Here is a 19,839-nt window from a genome sequence, read left to right on the forward strand (position 1 = left end):
CGAGCCTGCGAGTGAACCATCTCGTGGGGAAGTAATTGACCTGGAACGCCCTGAGTTGCGGCGTACCCCCTTGCTGACAGCATCCGGATCCCGAATGGGAGGTGATCTTTTTCGGAGTGGTGCCCACCTGGTATCGTGGTATGGTAATTGTCCCCCCAAAACCTCTAGCGGTCTTGGGGTGGACGTGGGCCCTATCCCTGAAATGGTCGGACCCTCGGTGCTCCCTCTGTTCCCCTGGCCTCTCAGGAGGACTAGGCCCAAACCCCTCAGTTTTTTCCCCTACCCTGTGCAGGTTCCTACCTTGGGGGGGGGGGGGGGGGGGGGGGGCTTTAATATTGCGGCCACTGGGGTGCCTTTTTTATTGGGGTGATTGGTCCTCGTGGGGTCCCTTTCTAGGGACCCTCCGATGCCTAATTTTCAGGGACCCCTTTTGGGGGTCCTGGAGACTGCATGGCGTGCCGTGGGGGATGCCATTTTGCTGTGGATAAATGTGTTCTTTTTCCTATTGTATTACATGAGCAGCCATTTTCTGTTAGTTCCTCATAGGAAGGCATGGGGCAGCCATTTTCCTGTGGTCCACGATCGCTGGACAGGCGAGCGGCATGGCACTTTAATTATAGCAAAGACACAGGCTGTTCTTTCCTTTTCCTGTGCAGATTAGTTTCACTTTCGTTTTCACAGAGCATGCTGGCAGCTCCTGAGGTAATCTTTTTCTGAGGTTCCCTGTGGGTTTTCCTTGTACATTCTGCTGTTAGATTGTACTAGCCTGGGGTTTGGTAGCCCACTAAGATAGCGGTGAGATCACGATTTGGTGACTCTTAAAGGGACAGTACACTTTTTTTTTTTCTCACCAGTGTAAAATGGAGTCCCAGGATAAAATTTCACCTCCAGACCCCTTAGGTGCTGCTGCGGACCCTTCTTGGTCACCGTCACAGTCCGATGTCACAGCATTTTTACAAAGCCTGATGTCAAAAGTAGATTTTGTAGTTACAAGTATTGCTAGCCGCAAACGCCCTCTGCCTTCGCCTCCATCGGCAGACTCTGAGGCAGATGTGGCCGTCGTAGACGCACCCTACCCTGCAGGGTCGGTGTCTTCGCATTCTGTCGGTGAAGAGGACCTGTCCTCATCAGCCTTGGTGGAAGCCCTTATAGTTTTGGGAAACTTTAAAATTGGCTGATGAATCTACAGCGTCAGGTACGCAGGTATCTTTTGGCTCCCGCAAATCCCAGAAATCGGGCAAGGTGTTCCCTTGTCCGGTTATGTTTTATGCCATTGTGGATGAACAATGGCAGCGCATCAAGCACATGCTGGTGGTTTTTAAACACCGTTACCCTTTTGCAGATGCAGTATCCACTAGGTGGACTCTACCACCGAAGGTGGGTCTCCCAGTTTCCAGGCTAAACAAGTCTACTGTGGTTCCGGTGAAGGAATCACCGACTTTTGCGGACCCCATGGATAGATGGGTGGAGTCCCTATCCCACCATTTACACGTGATAGGGGGTTCCATTTTGAAAACTATTTTTGTGAACATTCTGGTGTCAGACAGTTACTGAATGGGTGAAGCTACTAAAAGCAAACCTGGAAGCTGAACGGATTCCCCCTGCGGTGCTTAAACTAATGGACCAGTTGACTCCAGCCCTGATGTTCATGTGTGATATCCCCCTGGATGCTGCTCCGCTAGAGGCCAGGGTGTTGGCAGTAGGGATTGCCATTAGACGCATGGTGTGGTTAAAAAGCTGGGCTGCTGAAAAGGCCTTGACTGATCTCCCCTTTACAGGGGAAAGGTTGTTTGGATCCTCTCTGGATGAGTTGATGAAAGGTCTCACTGGGGAAAAAGTACTCTTCTTCCTCAATCGACTAAGGGTAAGGTGCCACGTTCTAGGCGGGGGCCTTCCTTCTCTGCTCCTAAGCGGCTTTTTCGTACCTCCAGGTCCCAAGAAAAAGGAAAACCGTTCAGGTCTTCTGGGGGTTCCAAGAAGCCATAGCCGGTTTGTCCAGATCTGCAGACAAATCTTCATCTGCATGAAGGGGCGCCCTCACCCGTTTCTGGGGTGGGGGGAAGTTTTCTCTTCTTTCCGGAACCATGGACCTCCTTGATTCAAGACAAAAATAGGTTCACAAGCTGATCCGCTCCGGGTACAAGATCGAATTCGGGTCTTGACCGTCGGACAGGTTTTTCCCATCCAATCTTCTCCTATCTCCAGACCGGTTAAGGGACTTGCGAGGGGCGGTACATGATTTGCTGTCGCAAGGAGTGATTGAGCCGGTTCCCTCTCAGGAATGCTTTCAAAGGTTTTATTCAAACCTGTTCACCATGCCCAGAAAGGAGGGCAAGGTGTGTCCCATCCTGGACCTCAAGGCCCTGAATCGCTTTGTGTGGGTACAGTAGTTTAGGACGGAATCCATCCGCTCAGTACTGGCATCACTACACCAGGGAGATTTTACAACGGGGGTTTATACTCACAAACATCACAATTTAGCATGCAATAATGAAAAGAGCGGCTCGGCGGTGTGCTGCTCCCGCAGCATACGATCCTCCGGCCGGGGATCACGTGGTACTCGCTCTACCTATCGCTAGACACGTTTCGCTGTGACACACAGCTTCATCTGTAGCTACACCTAATAAATGTGTTGTTTAAACGAACTTCACTATGAAAAGCTTCTTTTTCTGAGGACACGGGTGATGAATCTTGATCTTCCAGCAATATTCCTTCTTGATTAATTGGAGAAGCTGAGTGTAAAGCCTTTTTTCATGCCTGATTATATCTACTTGGTGGTAAGTAGACATCTGAAGGGGGAAACCCCGCTTATAGCACAGTTCGAGCACTCAAGCACTTTATGAATATTGGAAAAGGTTACAGCACTTCGGAAGGATGCACTAATGGACATTTATTCATAGCACAACGTGTTAAATCATTTGATTTTAGGAAGTTTATGGTTTTATGAGTTGTGTGATTTTATGATCTTATGTTTTTATGATTTTTTGAAGAACATCACCCATATTTAAGAAGAATTATTTATATATTTATATTTTCAAAGCAGCGCTGCATTCACATTACACATTCCTTGGGGTCAGTATTGGCTGATTTATGCCTTCCCTCTATTAACACTTCTGCCAAGGATTCCACGCAGGGTAGAGGTGGAAAGAATTCCGGTCATTCTGTTGGCCCCAGACTGGCCTCCCCAGTCTTGGTACGCAGACCTGTTAAGGTTGGTCGCCAATGTTCTTTGGTGACTTCCTCTCAGGGAAGATCTGCTTTCTCAAGGCCCGATCTTCCATCCTGCTTTTCAGTCGCTTGCTTTAACGGCATGCCTGTTGAAAGCCAGGTGTTGAGAGATAGAGGTCTTTCTGACTCTGTGATTCCTACGCTATTGAAGGCTGGGAAGTTGACTTCCAGGAAGATCTATCTTCGTACGTGGAAATCATACATTTTTGGTGTGAATCGCTGAAGGGGCACCCTCGCTTGTTTTCCATTGCTAGGGTTTTGGCCTTTCTACAGAAAGGGGTTGAACCACGGTTGGATTTGGGCACTATCAAAGGCCAAGTGTCGGCTTTGGCTATATATTTCCAACGCCCGTTAGCCACGTCTACCTTGATTCGTACTTTTCTTCAGGGAGTACGCCATGGGGCTCCTCTGAGACGGTCCCCGCTACTTCTGTGTGATCTCAATTTGGTCTTATCTGTTCTTCAAAAGCCTCCTTTTGAGAACATTCGGGTGATTTCTCTGCTTTCGTTGTCTCAGAAGGTTGCCTTTTTGGTGGCTATCTCTTCTGCTTGCAGAGTATCTGAAATGGCGGCGTTGTCTTGGCGTTCACCTTATCTGGTGGTCCACAGAGATAATGTGGTACTTCGACCTAATCAGTCTTTTCCTAGTGTGGTTTCTGATTTTCCTTTGAATGAAGACATTGAGTTGCCTTCACTCTGTCCTAAGCATTCTAAGGAAATTGCTTTGCATTCTTTGGATGTGGTTCGGGCGATCAGGGTTTACCTGGAGGCCACTGAGTCTTTTAGAAAATCAGACATTATGTTTGTCCTTACCTGAGGGACCTCGTAAAGGATTAGCTGTGTCTGCTGCTACCATATCCAGATGGATCAGGCAGACGGTGGTTCAGGCTTATTCACTGAAAGGTCAAGTTTCTCCTTTCCCTGTGAAGGTGCATTCTACTAGGGCGCTGAGTGCCTCTTGGGCTTTACGCCATCAAGTATCTGTGAGACAAGTTTGCAAGGCGGCAACTTGGTTGTCCGTACACAGTTCTACAATGTAGATGTCTTGTCATCTTCGGCTGCCTGTTTTTTGCTGCAAGGTTTTGCAGGCTGCTGTGTAAAGAGAATCTTTTTTTGTTCTCTTTCAGGGTGTATGTTTTTTTTTCTGGATGAGCTCCAGTTTTTCCTGGTTGAGCCTTTGGGGAATTGCGTTGTTCTCCCACCCCTCATGACAATACTGCTTTGGGACATCCCAATGGTAATAATATATGGAGCTGCGTCTGTCGATGAACTATAGAGTAAACTGGATTTTTAGTAAGAACTTACCGTAAAATCCTTTTCTCTGAAGTTCATCGATAGACGCAGCAACCGCCCCTCTACTTTTGAGTGTATGGGGTTTTTTGTCTTCTAAACACTGCTTGCAACGAAACTGCAATCTGAAGCAGAGTGTGTGGGGTTATGCCTGCAGGGACAGCCCCCATGGGCATGGTAAAGTTTTTTTTCCTGCCTAATGCCTATTCCTGATTGGAGGAGCATAACCCAATGGTAATAAGATATGGAGCTGCGTTCGTCGATTAACTTCAGAGAAAAGGATTTTACGGTAAGTTCTTACAAAAATCCAGTTATTCAGAAACCAACTCTTTAAAGTGGAGCTCCACCCAAAAGGGAAAGCCCAACTTGTCTGCATCCCCCCCTCCCCTGCCACATTTGCCTCCTTTTAGGGGGAACAGGTACCTGGTCTTGACAACCGAGCCAGAAGTTCAGTGTAGCTATTAGAGGAGGATTGTTCAGTTTCTAGTAGCTAAAGCTAGTAGCTAACTAGTCATTAAAGAAACCTAGAAATTGCAGATATAAGCACTGAAAAGTCAAATTTTAAAAATGTATATTTGTATTTTTTCCTTTCAACTAGCAATGTGCTTTTAAACATGCTAAACAATCTGACTACTACAAGAAGGGTCATTTCTGTAGCACAGCCCCCTCCCTCCATGCACATCATAGCCCTCTCCTCTTCTTGGGGTGTCCATTTACTATCTCTGCTGGTCTAGCTCCTCCTGCCCTCATCTCCCTACATAACTTTTAATGCATCAGTCAGGAGAGGAGTAAAAGGAAATGGAATGTTAATGAGTGAGTGTTTTGAGCCGGCTGGGGTTGCTGACCTATCATCAAAGATGGCAGTGCCCAGCAGCAGTTTCAGCACCTTTTGGATGACAACACAAGGCAGGTAATTAACATGCATTTACATGTAACATGTAGTTTTACTGCTACAGTGCGGGCCGGCTGCACAGTCTCATATATATATATATATGTGATTGTACGGTCACAGGCTCCAGCGCATGCTGATCACTGGTTCCCGGCCAATGAATTATGGCTAGGACCCACCAATCATTGGAGCGAGTACCAGAAGAAAGCTTTGTTTATGTAAACAACACAAAATTATATTCTGACAGCGGCAATGAGCTGGTTTTTGTTTCCCTGCAAAGTAGGGAATAATAACTGACACATTGATTAGTAAAAGCACCACATAGTAAACATTGTTAGGTACACATTTTAACCCTTTGATTGCCCGGGATGTTAACCCCTTCCCAGTCAGTGTCATTAGTACAGTGTCGATGTATATTATTAACACTGATCACTGTATTGGTGTCACTGGAGATGTCAGTGGCAGTTAGCCAGGTCCCACAAAGTGTCAGATTGCCCGCCCTCCCACAACAATTCGCTGATCAACGCCATTACTAGTATAAATGGAAAAATCCATTATGTATCGCATCAGTATACATGTATCATGTATGGTCTAAATGTATGAAAATATTGGATTTCTTTTTTTTTTTTTTTTTTTTTTTTTATTGCATATGTTTTACATATGTTTTATAACAATAAAAAATATTGGGTTTTTCTTTTTTTTTTTTTTTTTTTTTTTTTTTCTTTTTTAAATGTATTTTTTTTTTTTTTTTTCATGTTTATAGCACATAAAATAAAAAACCCAGTGGTAATCAAATACAAAAAAAAGTATGTTCTTTGTGTGGGGAAAAATTATATAAACTTCCTGAAGTGGCTAATAATAAATGCACATATAATCTTATGAGAACGTTTTTGATGAAATAAATGGTCTGGCACCAGGTTCTCGATTTTTTTTTTTTTTTTTGAAAGAAACTATTTAAACATTCAGATAGACTCATTGGTTTATGGCTGTGTACTTTTTCAAGTTAACTTTCTGACATTTAACTGTGAGGTTTTGAGTCATCTAATGTCTCTTCCTTAAATTTTAGGTAAAAGAAACCTAGGAAAAGGTGGTTCGTCTGACCATGAGGGCTGCTGGAATGATGACAACTGGTCATTGAGCCAAAGTGGGAATAGTGGGAATAAAAAACTGAAGAAAGTAAAACCAAAGGAGGAAGGACCTGCTGGGTATGCATTCTGCATAAGAGATTTCTTTACTAAGTGATGCAATGTTTTTATTTAGGACGTTATTCCCTGCAGTATCACTCACCTAAACCAGTATGTTGAATGCTCAGATGACTGATGTTTTAATGCAATACAAAGAAAATATCCACAATTCATGGAACTTGTCCAGGTCACTAGTTCTAATCCCCACATATTTGACTTCTCTAAAAAATCAGCATGTGACTAGTATGTTTAAACACTGAAGTGTTGAGTGCATTATGTAGGTTTTGGTCTCCTAGTTAATGGTTAAGGCTTGGTTCACACTAACCTGACTCCAAGGTCGACGACTTTCAGTGCAACTTTGGAGTCCAACCTTGATATAACTTTTTACACTCTGTGACATTGAAGTCGTATCATAGTTGGAACCAAGTAGTGTAGGAACCTTTTCTAAAATCGGACAGACTTGTGTAGTATAAGTTAAGACAGCTCTCATAGGGAAACATTGATTTTCACATTTTATCCGACTTGGGGGGTTTCACAAGCTGGATCTTATGTCTCATCGGTGTGTGAACCGAACCTTAATATCTAGGGTGAACTAAGTTAAGAGCACATTAGATCTTTGTGTTTCGGGAACGCATGTTGTTGTGTTGCATTGTCGTTCTTTTTGTATGGCACCCCAGTAAACCATGGTAACACACGTACATTGTGTTAAAAGTTTTGTGGTGCGTCTTGATTTTTTTTTTTCTTTTTCTTTAGATGTTTTGGTGCATTAACAGCCCATTGATTTCAGTGGGCTGCTTTATTGCATCACATTATGGTGTGAGTTAATGCGGTACACACAAATGTAAAGGGCCCTAAGGGTGACTGTGTTGGATTTCCAGTGCAGAAAAGTAACATGGGGGTGTAAGGCTGGCCATACATTATACAATTTTCTTGTACAAACTTCCTTTAGATTTACCAAAACCATATAATATGATGTCATACAGTACCTAAACACTTTCAATTTGCATGTAATCAGGCAGGCCCTTATACTACGTAATTAAAGGTAAATCTAAAGAAAATTGAATAAGAAAATTGTATAATGAATAGCAATAGAAATTTTTTGCAAGTGTTCTTTTTATGGCTGATAACAAATGGAGCACAGTGCAGATTTTCAGGGCACAAAGCTTTAGCAAAAAAATAAGTATATGTATTTATCCATTTGTAGTTTCAAATCTCATTGGACTCTATACTTGGACAGAAAATAACTGTCCCTATGAAAATAGGTATTTTTATCCTGGGTTGTTTAATTTGTGAATAAATCTTAAAGTTCTTTGAAAAAAAATGGAGGAATGCTGGTAAAAAAAGTAAACCGCCTAAGAAGCTAAAAAGCAAAATATTAATATGTTGGGAAAATTAGAATTGAAAGGTATATGTTACTTTGGGTGCTTGTAAATGACCCTGGTATGCACAAGCTTAATGTTTATTGCAGTGTTCACATTAAAACAACCGTGTCACTAATGCCAGGTTCATACTGCTGCTCTGCAGTTCGACCACAGTGTGGTGTATGCGCAGTTTTCCTGCGGGTTAGCCACGGTTCCATAGACATTTATTAGGTTGTGCAATTTTGCCGTATTTTCTGAAAGCATACCAATATTTCAGAATGGATTCAGGACTTTTGGTGCACATCAGGAAATTCAGCAAAAACCCACTACCTAAAAGAATTCTATGGGACCACAGGTAACCCTCATGAAAACAGTGCAAACAACCACACTGTGGCCAAACCACATTGCAGCAGTGTGAACCTGGTCTAAGATAATAAAAAATGAGACAGAGCCACCGTGTTAATAAAAGATAATGCATTCCTACCTGTCCATCAGATGTTGTGTTCATTCTCATGAAGAGCCTCAAATTCCACTCCTATCTGACACTTCATGTGTATCATATAGCCGGTCTCTCATCTTAATGCATTCTATGCATTAAAGCGGAGTTCCACCTAAAAGTGGAACTTCCGCTTTAAGTGCTCCTGACCCCCTGACATGCCACATTTGGCATGTCATTTTTTTTTTGGGGGGGGGTACCTAGTTTTGACAGGTACCTGCTCCCACTTCCGCTCAGGCTGCCTAGGTGGCTGGAGCAGAAGTTCTCCTCTGCCCCTCCCTCCCGGCAATTTTCAGGGACACGTCACAGGTCCCAGAAGATTGCCCGGCCTTTAAGGAAGCGCAGCACGACTCACGAATGCGCAGTGCGCAAGCTGTCACAGCCGGGGGCCCACACTTGTGATGCCGGAACTGCGTGGGAGAAGAGGGAGAGAACCAAGGCTCCCAACAGCCACATCGCTGGATCGTGGGACAGGTGAGTATGTGTTTATTATTACTTTTTGTAGCTGCTGACTTTTAATAAACACAAAACAGCTGGAACTCCATTTTAGCATAAAAACCTTCTGTGTGCAGCAGCCTCCCCAGCACCCCTAATACTTATACAATTAGAAGAAGGCAACCGCACACCAACTTGAGAGTGATAGTAAATGATAAAAACCTTTTATTGAAAATCCATAAAATCCAAAACGACAAACCAGGGACAGGAGGGCAAAAAACAGTTGACGCGTTTCACGAAACTATGTTCGCTTAGTCATAACCTTTTTTGTTCATGCAACAGTTGTCATTGAACCAACTGTTATACTTTGCTTTACTTACAGTTTAGCAAAGCTGGAAGAGGAGTTTGAGAAGAAGTTTAATAGCCTTCCTCAGTACAGCCCTGTAACATTCGACCGCAAAAATGCTTTTCAGAGGAAAAAGAAAAAGACTAATAGTGGACAAACTGAGCAACAGAAAGGTAATAAATGTAATGTTCTATTGACATCATTAAAATTGAATCACATTGTTAGAATTTGGGAAATAATTGAAGTTTGAATTTGCCATTTGGCCATTACTTTGCCCCACCCAATTTGTCTTTTTTAAATTGATATGTATCCATACTGCAAGATAAAATGTGGGTTATAATTCATCTGCAATCATTGCATTATTATGAACACCGAGTTTTTCTACTGTGCAGTAGGGATTTTTCTTATATTGCTTTATGCATGCATGAATCTCTTTTAAGAATATAAAATAAACCATAAGTTGCTTCCCAAATCTTTCTGCTTTCCAATGCTTTTTTGTCCACAAGAGGTATCACTTTGACAACTTTTTTTGCCTTTTCTACCTCTGTATCTACTCCTGGCAAACATGGTACATCATATTATTGGTTGCCCCAAAATAATCAGAGCATCTTGAGACATTGGATCTGCATGTTTTTTTGTACGATAATGCAGTTAAACCTCATATGATCACATATGTAACATGCAGTATCTCAAGACAATAGACTCTCCATCCTGATTCCCTGAAACTGCTAGAACATGTAGGCTGAGATTTTAGCTATGAGATGAGACTACCATGATAAAATTGTCAGTTATCATGTTAAATGATAACAAAAAAGCAATAATTATGCTTGAAAGTTTTAGTATATCATAATGGGCGTTGTAAAGATGTGATTTCTATGAAGACCTAGTTTAGCATAACTGAGTTATCCACAACTGTTCGGCAGTAGTATCCTTGAAAATTACCTGACAGTGTTGTCATCTGCATGTTTTTAGCTTACTGTTATATGAACACCTGAATGAGTTTTCTTATATCTGCTTTTTTTTTTTTCAGGTGCTATACAGTCTCAAAAGAAGCTATTTCACAAAATTGTAAGCAAATACAAGCATAAAAAGGAGAAGCAAAGCACATTGGATAAAGGTATTTCATCATCTAATGTACAATTTGTTAGGAACTGCAGCACTGTCATATGATCTACACAGCTTTTTGTTAAAAGAGATGTATGGGAATGTTCTTTTTTTTTAGATTTGTATACTTACCTAGGTGTCTGTCCCCCCGGTGCCTCTACACTGAGAACCAAGCGATCAAACACCGCCGATCGCTCGGTTCTGTCAGCTCCCCGAGCAAAGACCTAATGACTGTCAGTCTGCTTCTCTCTGCTCTGCCCCTCCTCGTTTACTGGAGTGCTGGGCTGTGGAGGGGCTGAGAGCGGCTGGCTCAGAGGCTGACCCGGGTGTCAGTCCAGGTAACTGGCAGATCCCGACTTCCATTGTCGTGATGCCGTGGTGTCTTGACTGACTTCTGTGACGTCAGCAGACAGCGGACTTTAGCCCGCTCTCTGCTAAAAACAGGTCACAGGAGTGCAGAACAAACTGCACTCCTGTGATCCATTGGAGATAATGTACAGCCAAACGAGCTTTGGCTGTACATCTCCTTTAACGACTTAAGGATCAGAAGGTTTCACCTCCTTAATGACCAGGCCATTTTTTGCGATATGGTACTGCGTTACTTTAACTGACAATTGCGCGGCCGTGCAACACTGTATCCAAAAAAAATTGATGTCCTTTTTTTTCCACAATAGAGCTTTCTTTTTGTGGTATTTGATCACCTCTGCAGCTTTTATTTTTTGCACTATAAACAAAAAAGAGCGACAATTCTGAAACAAAAACAATATTTTTTCATCAATTTAGGCCAATATGTATTCTGCCACATATTTTTGGTAAAAAGAAATCCCAATAACTATATACGCAAAAGTTATCGCGTCTACAAACTAGGGGATAGATTTATGTCATTTTTATTTATTTTTTTTACTAGTAATACCAGCGGGACTACGACATTGCAGCGGACCGATTGGACACCTAACTGACACTTTTGAGGAGAACAGTGACATTACTATAGTAATCAGTGTTACAAATATGCACAGTTACTGTACTAATGGCACTGGCAGGGAAGGGGTTAATACCACGGGCGATCAAAGGGTTAAGTGTGCTCCTAGGCAGTACTTTCTAACTGTGTGGGGGAATGTACTCAATAGATGAACACAGAGACCTGTGTTCCTATATAGTAGGAACACAGGATCCCTGTGTTCATCTGTGACAGAACGGCGGTCTGCCTTATTTACATAGGCAGACCGCAGTTCTGTCTCCATGGGCAACGATCGTGGGTGGACAGCGGACATCACACCTGCCGGACCCACTGATTGGCTCCCCCTCTGGCCAATTGGCGCGTGTGCATGCCCCAACTGTCTGTTACAGGAAGCGACATACAGGTATGTAGTTTCGCGTAATAGAGCCAACCTGCCATAGTAAAACTACGGCAGCTGGTCGGCAAGTGGGTAATTATGAAACGCCAGTTGATATGTTTAGTGTTATTTACTGCTACCCATAAAAAAATAGTCCTATTTAAAAAGTTTGCCTGCTGTCTTGTCAGGACCATTGTATGTGGAAATCATGAAAGCTCTGGCAACCCCCCTTCCCCACCACCCCTACTACATCTCCGCTCGTTTTCTCAGGGCTTGTCCATATGACCTACAGGGAAACTCTTTGAACTGTAGGAAGGGACAACGTACCATAAATCTCAGGTGGAAATTGAACTTTACATGTTATCACTCATTCAGGCTGAGGACACACTATGGAGCAGAAGAGCAATTTGGAATTAAATAAAGGTTTTTTTTTTTTTTTTTTTTTTAGATATCTGATCACTAGCTTACATCTTTTATTATATGCTAGTACAGCACTGCTTTTTAGTTTGACATTTATAATAGACCGCCATTTTTGCATAGGATTACCAGGTGTTTGTGCTTTGCTAGGATAGGGGTTAGAGCTGTCAGAAGCTGTTAAAATAGGGGTCAGTGTATTTGGTACTTCTAGAGCTGTACATCCGTGAGTGTCAAAACAGAATAAGTGATCTCAAATGCAAGTGAAGGTTATACAGTTTTTGTTTATTTCTATAGAATCTGATTTACTATACTTTGCCTTATAGCCATAGAAGACAAAAACAATGATGATAACCCAAGGAGCAGTTCCAATTCAGCTCCTCACATTCCAGAACCTACTGCAAATCATGAACCTCTGGTTGGAAGTCAAAAGAGAAAAGCAAGAAAAACTAAAATTACACATCTTATTAGGTCTTTGGATTGTCAGTCTTCTTCCACTGTTAAAAGTCAAGGTGAGAACATTGAAAAAAAACTCAGGACCACAAATCTACTTAATTTGTTTAGAGTTTTGAAGATCCTGAACTGAGACCATAGAGATCTTCAAACTTAAATAAAAAGTGTAAATGGGTCATGTCTAGCTCCTAATCTGCGATAATTATTAGATGAGCTACTTATGGCCATCTTCTCTGGCCACAAGTAGCTGTCAGTTTTCTTTGGGTGGAACAGTTAAGCGGAAAACTCTCTAAATTAGCTGTTGCCGCCATCAAAGGGAAAGACCATTACATTGGAAATTATTTGACTGTACACTTTCCATGAATCAAAAGGTAACTAGCAATTCTGTTAAAAATGGAAATTAAAAGAAAAAAAAAAAAAAAAGTTTTCTAGGTGGGAGACTTTTTGGCAGAAAAGGGTCTCTTAGGCATGCTGTACTTTTTTTTTAGTGTACACATCGCCATAGTTGTGTGAACTTGCCTAATGGGGAACAAGGCTTCGTGCCTTATGTACTGTGTGCTGGAGACGGCAGCCCAGCATAGTCCTAATACATCTGATGTGAAGGGGCCCTTAAAGGTGCGTTGGGGAAAAAGCATTTATTCCATCTTTTTCCAAAAGTAAAACCAATAAAATTTATAATATTGTATATAAGAATCCGTATTCAATAAATTTAATGCACCAGTGTCTGTAACTTGCTGCTTATGTTCTTACCTCATGAGTTACCCCCCAGATAAATTCCTATATACGCTTGTGTAGCATAGGTAGTTCATGAAATGTTCATTAGGAGTTCATACTAATCCCTAACCCCAAAGGTGTTGTACTTCAGTAGGCAGCCACCTGAGACAGGAGCAAATCTCTGGAATTACAAAAAGGAACACAAGGGGGAGCCAGCTATGCGCAGCATTAATGGGTTTTATTATGAATAAAAAGCCAAATGCAAACTCACAGAAATAAAAAATCAAAGAGTTTGTCTGCAGCCATGCCACATGGAAATAAGCTGTCCACCAAAAACCAAGTCCAATGTTCCAGAAAGTGAGGAGAGTGTAATTGGCTGAGCCTGGGATACCCACCCAAACCCTCTCTGTTAAATAGAGCTTGCCTGTTTATGATTTTCAATGGTTTGAGAAAGGAGCCAATAGGAGTTCCGATGTGTTACCATAACAACCAGCCCGCCGCAGGTGTGAGGTCACGACATCCTTGTGTCCCACAGTGGCTTTCCTCGCTTTCTAGAACCTTGGACTTGGTTAGCTGACTCTCCTTTGTGTTCCTTTTTTGTAAGCACCAAAGTCATGAAGACTTCAAAGAAACCATAAATAATTTGTGCTGCACTTACAACTCAATACATAAAAATATGTGGATAAATAAACAATCAGCGGAGTCTATAATAATGTGCATTGCCAAAAACAACGTTAATACATACATCTGTGATAATCCATCAATTCAATTGCAATGCTTCCAATACATGCAATCATACAGGCGTCATGATTAACAAAATATGTTGAGTGGAGCTTGGGAATCTAAAGGAGAGCTGTTTGTTTTCTAAATAGCAAATAGAGAACCCTGTTTTTTTTTTTTTTTATTTGATCTGATTTTATATGTGGGATCTAATTGTGTTTGTGCCAGAGAGCATTCTTGGAGACTCAGCAGTGGATGGTAGTATAATTGGGCTGAACACTTTTGCTGCCTGGAGGAATTTTTCTGCCATCTGCGTCCTAAAATTGTTAAACACAGTTGACCTTTGTATTGAAACTCAACTATTAAGGTAAGCAGACACCTTTTGGGGTTTGGCGGAGGTCCTTTGGGAGAATATACTTTTAATTGCATGTATTGGAAGCATTGCAGTTGGATTGAAGATTTATCAGATGGACATTTTTCACTAAGTGATGTTGTTTGCTGCTTTGTTCTTTATTTGTAGCAATGCAAAACCATACACTTACTGTGGGAAATATAGACACAGTTGATTATTTATACACATTTTTATATATTGTGATATAAGTGTAGCATAATTTATTTAATGTATCCTAGTATGTTAGCAAATACCTACCTGTGCTAAAGTAAAAATGTGTATTATGTTAAAATGGGTTAAATTGCAAAAAGTTATCGTGTGCAAAAAGAATACAACCAAAATAAAACAAAAAAATGTTCTTGGACTGTGGGAGGGCAGAGAGAGGCTTTGCAATACAGTTGTGGCCAAAAGTTTTGAGACTGACATGAAATAGAATTTTCACAAAGTCTGCTGCCTCAGTTTTTATGATGGCAATTTGCAAATACTCTAGAATGTTATGAAGTGTTCAGATGAATTACAATTAATTGCAAAGTCCCTCTTGGCCTTGAAAATTAACTTAATCCCCCAAAAAAAAAAATATTTCCACTGCATTTGTAAAGAAAGCTTCAGGGCGCCCAAGAAAGTCCAGCAAGCGGCAGGACTGTATCCTAAAGTTGATTCAGCTGCGGGATCGGGGTACCACCAGTGCAGAGCTAGCTCAGGAATGGCAGCATGCAGGTGTGAGGCAAAGACTTTTGGAGGGTGGCTTGGTTTTAAGAAGGGCAATAAAGAAGCCACTTCTCTCCAGGAAAAATTTAATAGACAGACTGATATTCTGCAAAAAGGTAAAGGGATTGAACTGCTGAGGACTGGGGTAAAGTCATTTTCTCTGAATCCTTGAAAAAGGATCAACACTGCAAATGTTGACTCTTTGCATAAACGTAATGTAATTGTCAATACAAACCTTTGACACTTATGAAATGCTTGTAATTATCCTTCAGTGTCCCATAGTAACATCTGACAAAAAGATCTAAAAAACACTGAAGCAGCAGACTTTGTGAAAATTATTAGTTGAGTAATTCCCAAAACTTTGGCCATGGCTGTACAGTGGTTTACAGAAAATTCTTATTTGTTAACCAGAATATAATAGAAGAAATTACATTGTGGGTTATGAAGTCCTGGTCAAATGAAGGTGAGAAATGTGTATCCATTGCTAATGCTCTTGTTTTGTTTCCTACTTATAGATGGAAAGATTCCCACAAACAGCTGCAAGATGGAGGGAACTTGCCGGGCAGAACTGACAATCACTGAAGAAGCTGGCATTGCACAGAACTGCAGTATTACCCAGGACATGCCGGCTGTGTCTGCTTTCTTTAGTCTAGCTGCTCTGGCTGAGGTAGCAGCCATGGAAAATGTTCACAGGTTGGATATATCCCCAGGCTAATACTTTTCCTCTCTGTCTTTTTGTTAGTTTGCTATGAGCAGGTAGAGTTGGGTACCTCGAGAAACAAGTTTTTTTTTTTGGGCTGAAACCGCAAACCAATGATCCTTTCAGACATTAATTGATTTTCAAGGGAATTTTTTATCTGTAAATTTTTCTAAACCTGACTAGAAGTTGAACATTTAATGCAAGCTTACTGGATTAGCCTGAAATTAACTACCTCTTTGGTGTCTGATGTAAAAGATTTTAAAAATATTTTCAATGCATTATCAATGTTCTTAAAACACTAAAAACTCAGGAATAAAACCTTGAAAGGAGTAAAAAATGTCACCTGTAATACCCAGTCCTGGGCAGGAGATATTTTTTTAATAGGAGTTAAATAATTTAAGTGAATGTAGCTTTACAAGGCTGAAGTGCCTGAAACTGAAAATTCTATGATTAGTGGCATTTGGTCATTAAATGCATAGAGGAACTCTGAACTAGCATGATTTATTTTGCAAGAAACCAGAACAAGGGCCATGGCACACTTGCAATCCTTTCAGAAGTGACGATTTACCACATTGCTAAACAGGGCAGAAGAAAATAACCACCTGTTTGCAGATAAGCAAGATATTGTTGACCACTTTTTTCTGCCATCACTCATCTATTTAAACACTAGAGAATTTTTCTTTGTCAGTGTTGGGGCGATGCCTTGCTTATCCAGTCATCAAATGAGCAACAACGTGGAAAGAGGTGAGTATTTCTTTATTGCACATCTCAGAACATAGAGTATCTTCATGTCCATTATGATAGGGTTATGCTGTTATCTACAGGTAATTGAACAATGGCAAAAAAGGACAGGAAATCCCCTCCCACTTAGGCAGAGTCCGTACCTTTAGGTGACTGGATACTGGCAAGCTTTTGAGGATGCCCCCTGGGGTGCCTCCACTAAAGATTTACCCCATTCCACTAATTCGGATCTATGGCCTATGTATTTCTGCTAAGAGGAATGGTACCTGGACCTGCTTACTGGACATGCAGGAACAGCCTGTAATATTGTTCTTCAGCATTGGACTCTGTATAATGGGACCATGTGCAATTATATGTTGCTTGGTGGCACAGCAGAGTGCTCTACAGATGCAGGGCGGTGATCTCCAGCTGGGGAGACATGCCCCTGAAGGCTTTTTTGGCATCTGCTTTTCAAGATAGGTGACGTTTGGACCCCTCGGGGGCCCTGCGGAGTGTAATGGGTAATGCCCTGGTAGTTATCCCTAAGGTAACTTCCCCCCCCCCCCCCCCAAATCCCCTGAATTTGGGAGCCTTCTGTTTGTAAACCAAAGTGGTCCCCCTCCCTACAGCGGCAATGCCACCGCTCCTGGCTCCTGCTAAGTGCCCCTACAGCAAGCTCCTAAGCCCCACTGGATATTTGATATCAGGCTTCGATATACTTGGTCTGTGATTCATACTTTTTTGAAGTTTTAGCAAGTGGATATTCAAGCCTCTGAGAATGTGACCTTTAGATGACAAGTCTTGCAAGCTGCTGAGTGAGGTTCTAGCCTGTTCTGGTTTGATATGTTGGGCCTTATTGCCATGTAGCCCTCCCCTCATATTCAGTTCTTCGGGAAACCCTGTATCATAATAGATATGAAGATACCCTGTGTCCCGGGATGTACAATAAAGAAAATTAGATTTTTAGTTTTACCTGTAATATCCTTTTCTGTGAGTTCATCACAGGACTAAGGGATCACACCCCTCTTGGTTTCATGACTTGCTAAAAAAACTGAAGCTCTGCCTAAATGGGATGGGTTATGCCTGGGAGGAAGTTCCTCTTTCTTTTTTTTTTTGGCCAGTGTCCACCTTAAAGTGGAAGCATAACCCTATAGTAATGGATATAAAGATACCTTGTGACCTGTAATGTACTCTATGAAAAGGATTTTTACAAGTAAACCCCATATTTTTATTTCCTAATGTATGGTGATCTCATTGCTAGCAATTTGCCGCCAGCAACAGGATTACAAAAGTGACAGAGCCCTAACAGTCACACACCTTATTTCTCTGTTAATACAGAAGAACGTGGGGTGGACTTGTCTCCCACTTCCTAAACCATGTATCACATGCCAGAATGTAAAGTGCCATAGGGAAATTAACCACTCAATTCTGCAACTATAGAATACTTCATCACATACTTGTGTAGTGCAGATGGCTTAGTTGGGGTATGTGAGCTGCCTTTGTCTTTGTGACCATATATTACGGTAATACTATTTAAAGAAAACCTGTCATGAGAGAAGATGCCATTTCTGTTGTCTTCTGAAAATGCTAGTTGCCTGGCTGTCATGCTGACCCTTTGGCTTCAAAACTTTTAGTCACTACCCTAAAAAAGTTTGCAGATAATGATTTCTGACTTTTCTCCAACCTAACTAATCCAAGCACTTTTTCTCGGTCATTAATTCAGAAGGTGTTAAAGCCTTTGTAGGTTGGCATGATAGGCAACTAGTATTTTAGGGAGGTCCAGATGCAGCTCATCTATTTATTTTAACCAAAAGTATGACGGAATCTACAGCACGGTTATGTGGAAGGGTCAGAAGTGGCTAGCTCAGGCTCTTATCAGTGCACTGAGAGGCTGAACCAGCTTCCAAGCAGGAATCTGGGCGGTTCCTGACTATGTGCACTCCTGTGACCCACAGGAGAAATATAGCCAAAAGAACTTTAGCCATGCATCTCCTTTAATAAAATGGGCTCAGTAAAATCTGCAGGCCAGCATTTCACTGTGCTAACTCTGCATTTTAATTCTGTTCACTATAAAAACTGCAAATCAATAATTCATAGCTTGTTTTGTTCACCCTGGACTGACCACAAAAATAAATCTGAATGTATTCGCTTTCTGAACTCGAACAACTGAACAGAGGTGTTCTTCTTTTCTTTTTTTTTTTATAGGAGTCCTAGGTCCACTCATTCAAGAGATGGTCAGAAGAAAGAAATGCCCAAGTCTGCTGTGCTCATCTCCTGTGCTGACCAATAAAGCATCACTTTATGACAAGACTTTTCTCCATATTTAAATCTTAGCCTTGAGCCTTACTTAGCAAGGCTGAAATGATCCATACAATGGGCATAAATAAGTATGGGACCCTGATTTCACTTGAAGCCAGAAGCTGTCCGTGGGGGCTTTGCCCAGAAAGCTTGACTTTTTCTTCTACTAATGGAAACAAATGGTTTGATACTCACGCCAGCTTTCTACTAAGGCTAACATTGAGATGACAGGAGAAGGAGGCCATGCGTATTGTGTCTCCATGTAGAAGCTGTCACAAGCAGCAGAGCGTTATACTAGTTTCATATTATAGTTATGAAAAAAATACTGATGCACTGCACTAGTTAATAGCTATTCTTGGTCATTTTTGTAAATGAGGATTTACGTTCCAAAAATGGTTTATATAATAGTTTATGCTTACATTTATAATAAGACTGAGTTTAAAAGATGTTCCAGGAAGACTTAAACCGTAGGCTCAGGTGTACCATTGTTAGGGTTGTCGTATGTCTGGTCTGCAACCCCTTGTCTTCTGCACTTCCAGTAACTTTTCTGTAGAATACAGGTCCTGCTTCATATTCTAAGCAGCATGCCACGTGCCATAAACACAAGCTATTTCTATGCCACCTAATACTTCATTTCAGCTCAAGGATGGATGTTAAAGCCCAAACTGCCACTAAAATACCAGATGTATATGTTCTACGAGCTCAGTTACAAGCCTTAATAGATATTGATTAGCTGTCAGTAAGGCAACAACTTCTTAGCCATAACTTTCTCATCGTTGTTTTATTACTTCAAATAATAAACACAGCATTCCTATGTAAAACTGCATTGTATACCCTACCTATATATGTGTAAAATTTCAAACCAATATTTTATGTCACTGGGCAGACCATTGGATAATGGCTTCCTCTAAAATAACTGCATCTCAGAATCCTGGGAAATTTGAGCTATAGATGTGCAGTTATTGCCAATTATTTTACATAGGAATTAATTAGTGTTACTGTTAATGCTACCATATAACTGGTGGATATTTTGCTCATATTTGATGGTATTTAGC

General features: G+C 41.4%; 1 protein-coding gene across 3 annotated transcripts in view; it reads left to right on the top strand.

Annotated features, from left to right (window-relative positions):
• Nucleotides 1-19,579, top strand: part of BBX (BBX high mobility group box domain containing) — a 133,353-nt gene extending 113,774 nt beyond the window's left edge. For all 3 annotated transcript variants that reach the window (XM_082246741.1, XM_082246743.1, XM_082246742.1), the window contains 6 exons: nt 6,473-6,611; nt 9,265-9,401; nt 10,259-10,345; nt 12,407-12,592; nt 15,582-15,759; nt 18,692-19,579. In XM_082246741.1, coding sequence (XP_082102867.1) covers nt 6,473-6,611; nt 9,265-9,401; nt 10,259-10,345; nt 12,407-12,592; nt 15,582-15,759; nt 18,692-18,776 — 812 coding nt within the window. In that variant the 3' untranslated portion in view covers nt 18,777-19,579. The remainder of the gene's footprint in view (nt 1-6,472; nt 6,612-9,264; nt 9,402-10,258; nt 10,346-12,406; nt 12,593-15,581; nt 15,760-18,691) is intronic.
• The last annotated feature ends 260 nt before the right edge of the window (nt 19,580-19,839 follow it).

This window comes from Pelophylax lessonae (assembly GCF_965119305.1).
Source record: "Pelophylax lessonae genome assembly, chromosome: 2".
Taxonomy (NCBI): domain Eukaryota; kingdom Metazoa; phylum Chordata; class Amphibia; order Anura; family Ranidae; genus Pelophylax; species Pelophylax lessonae.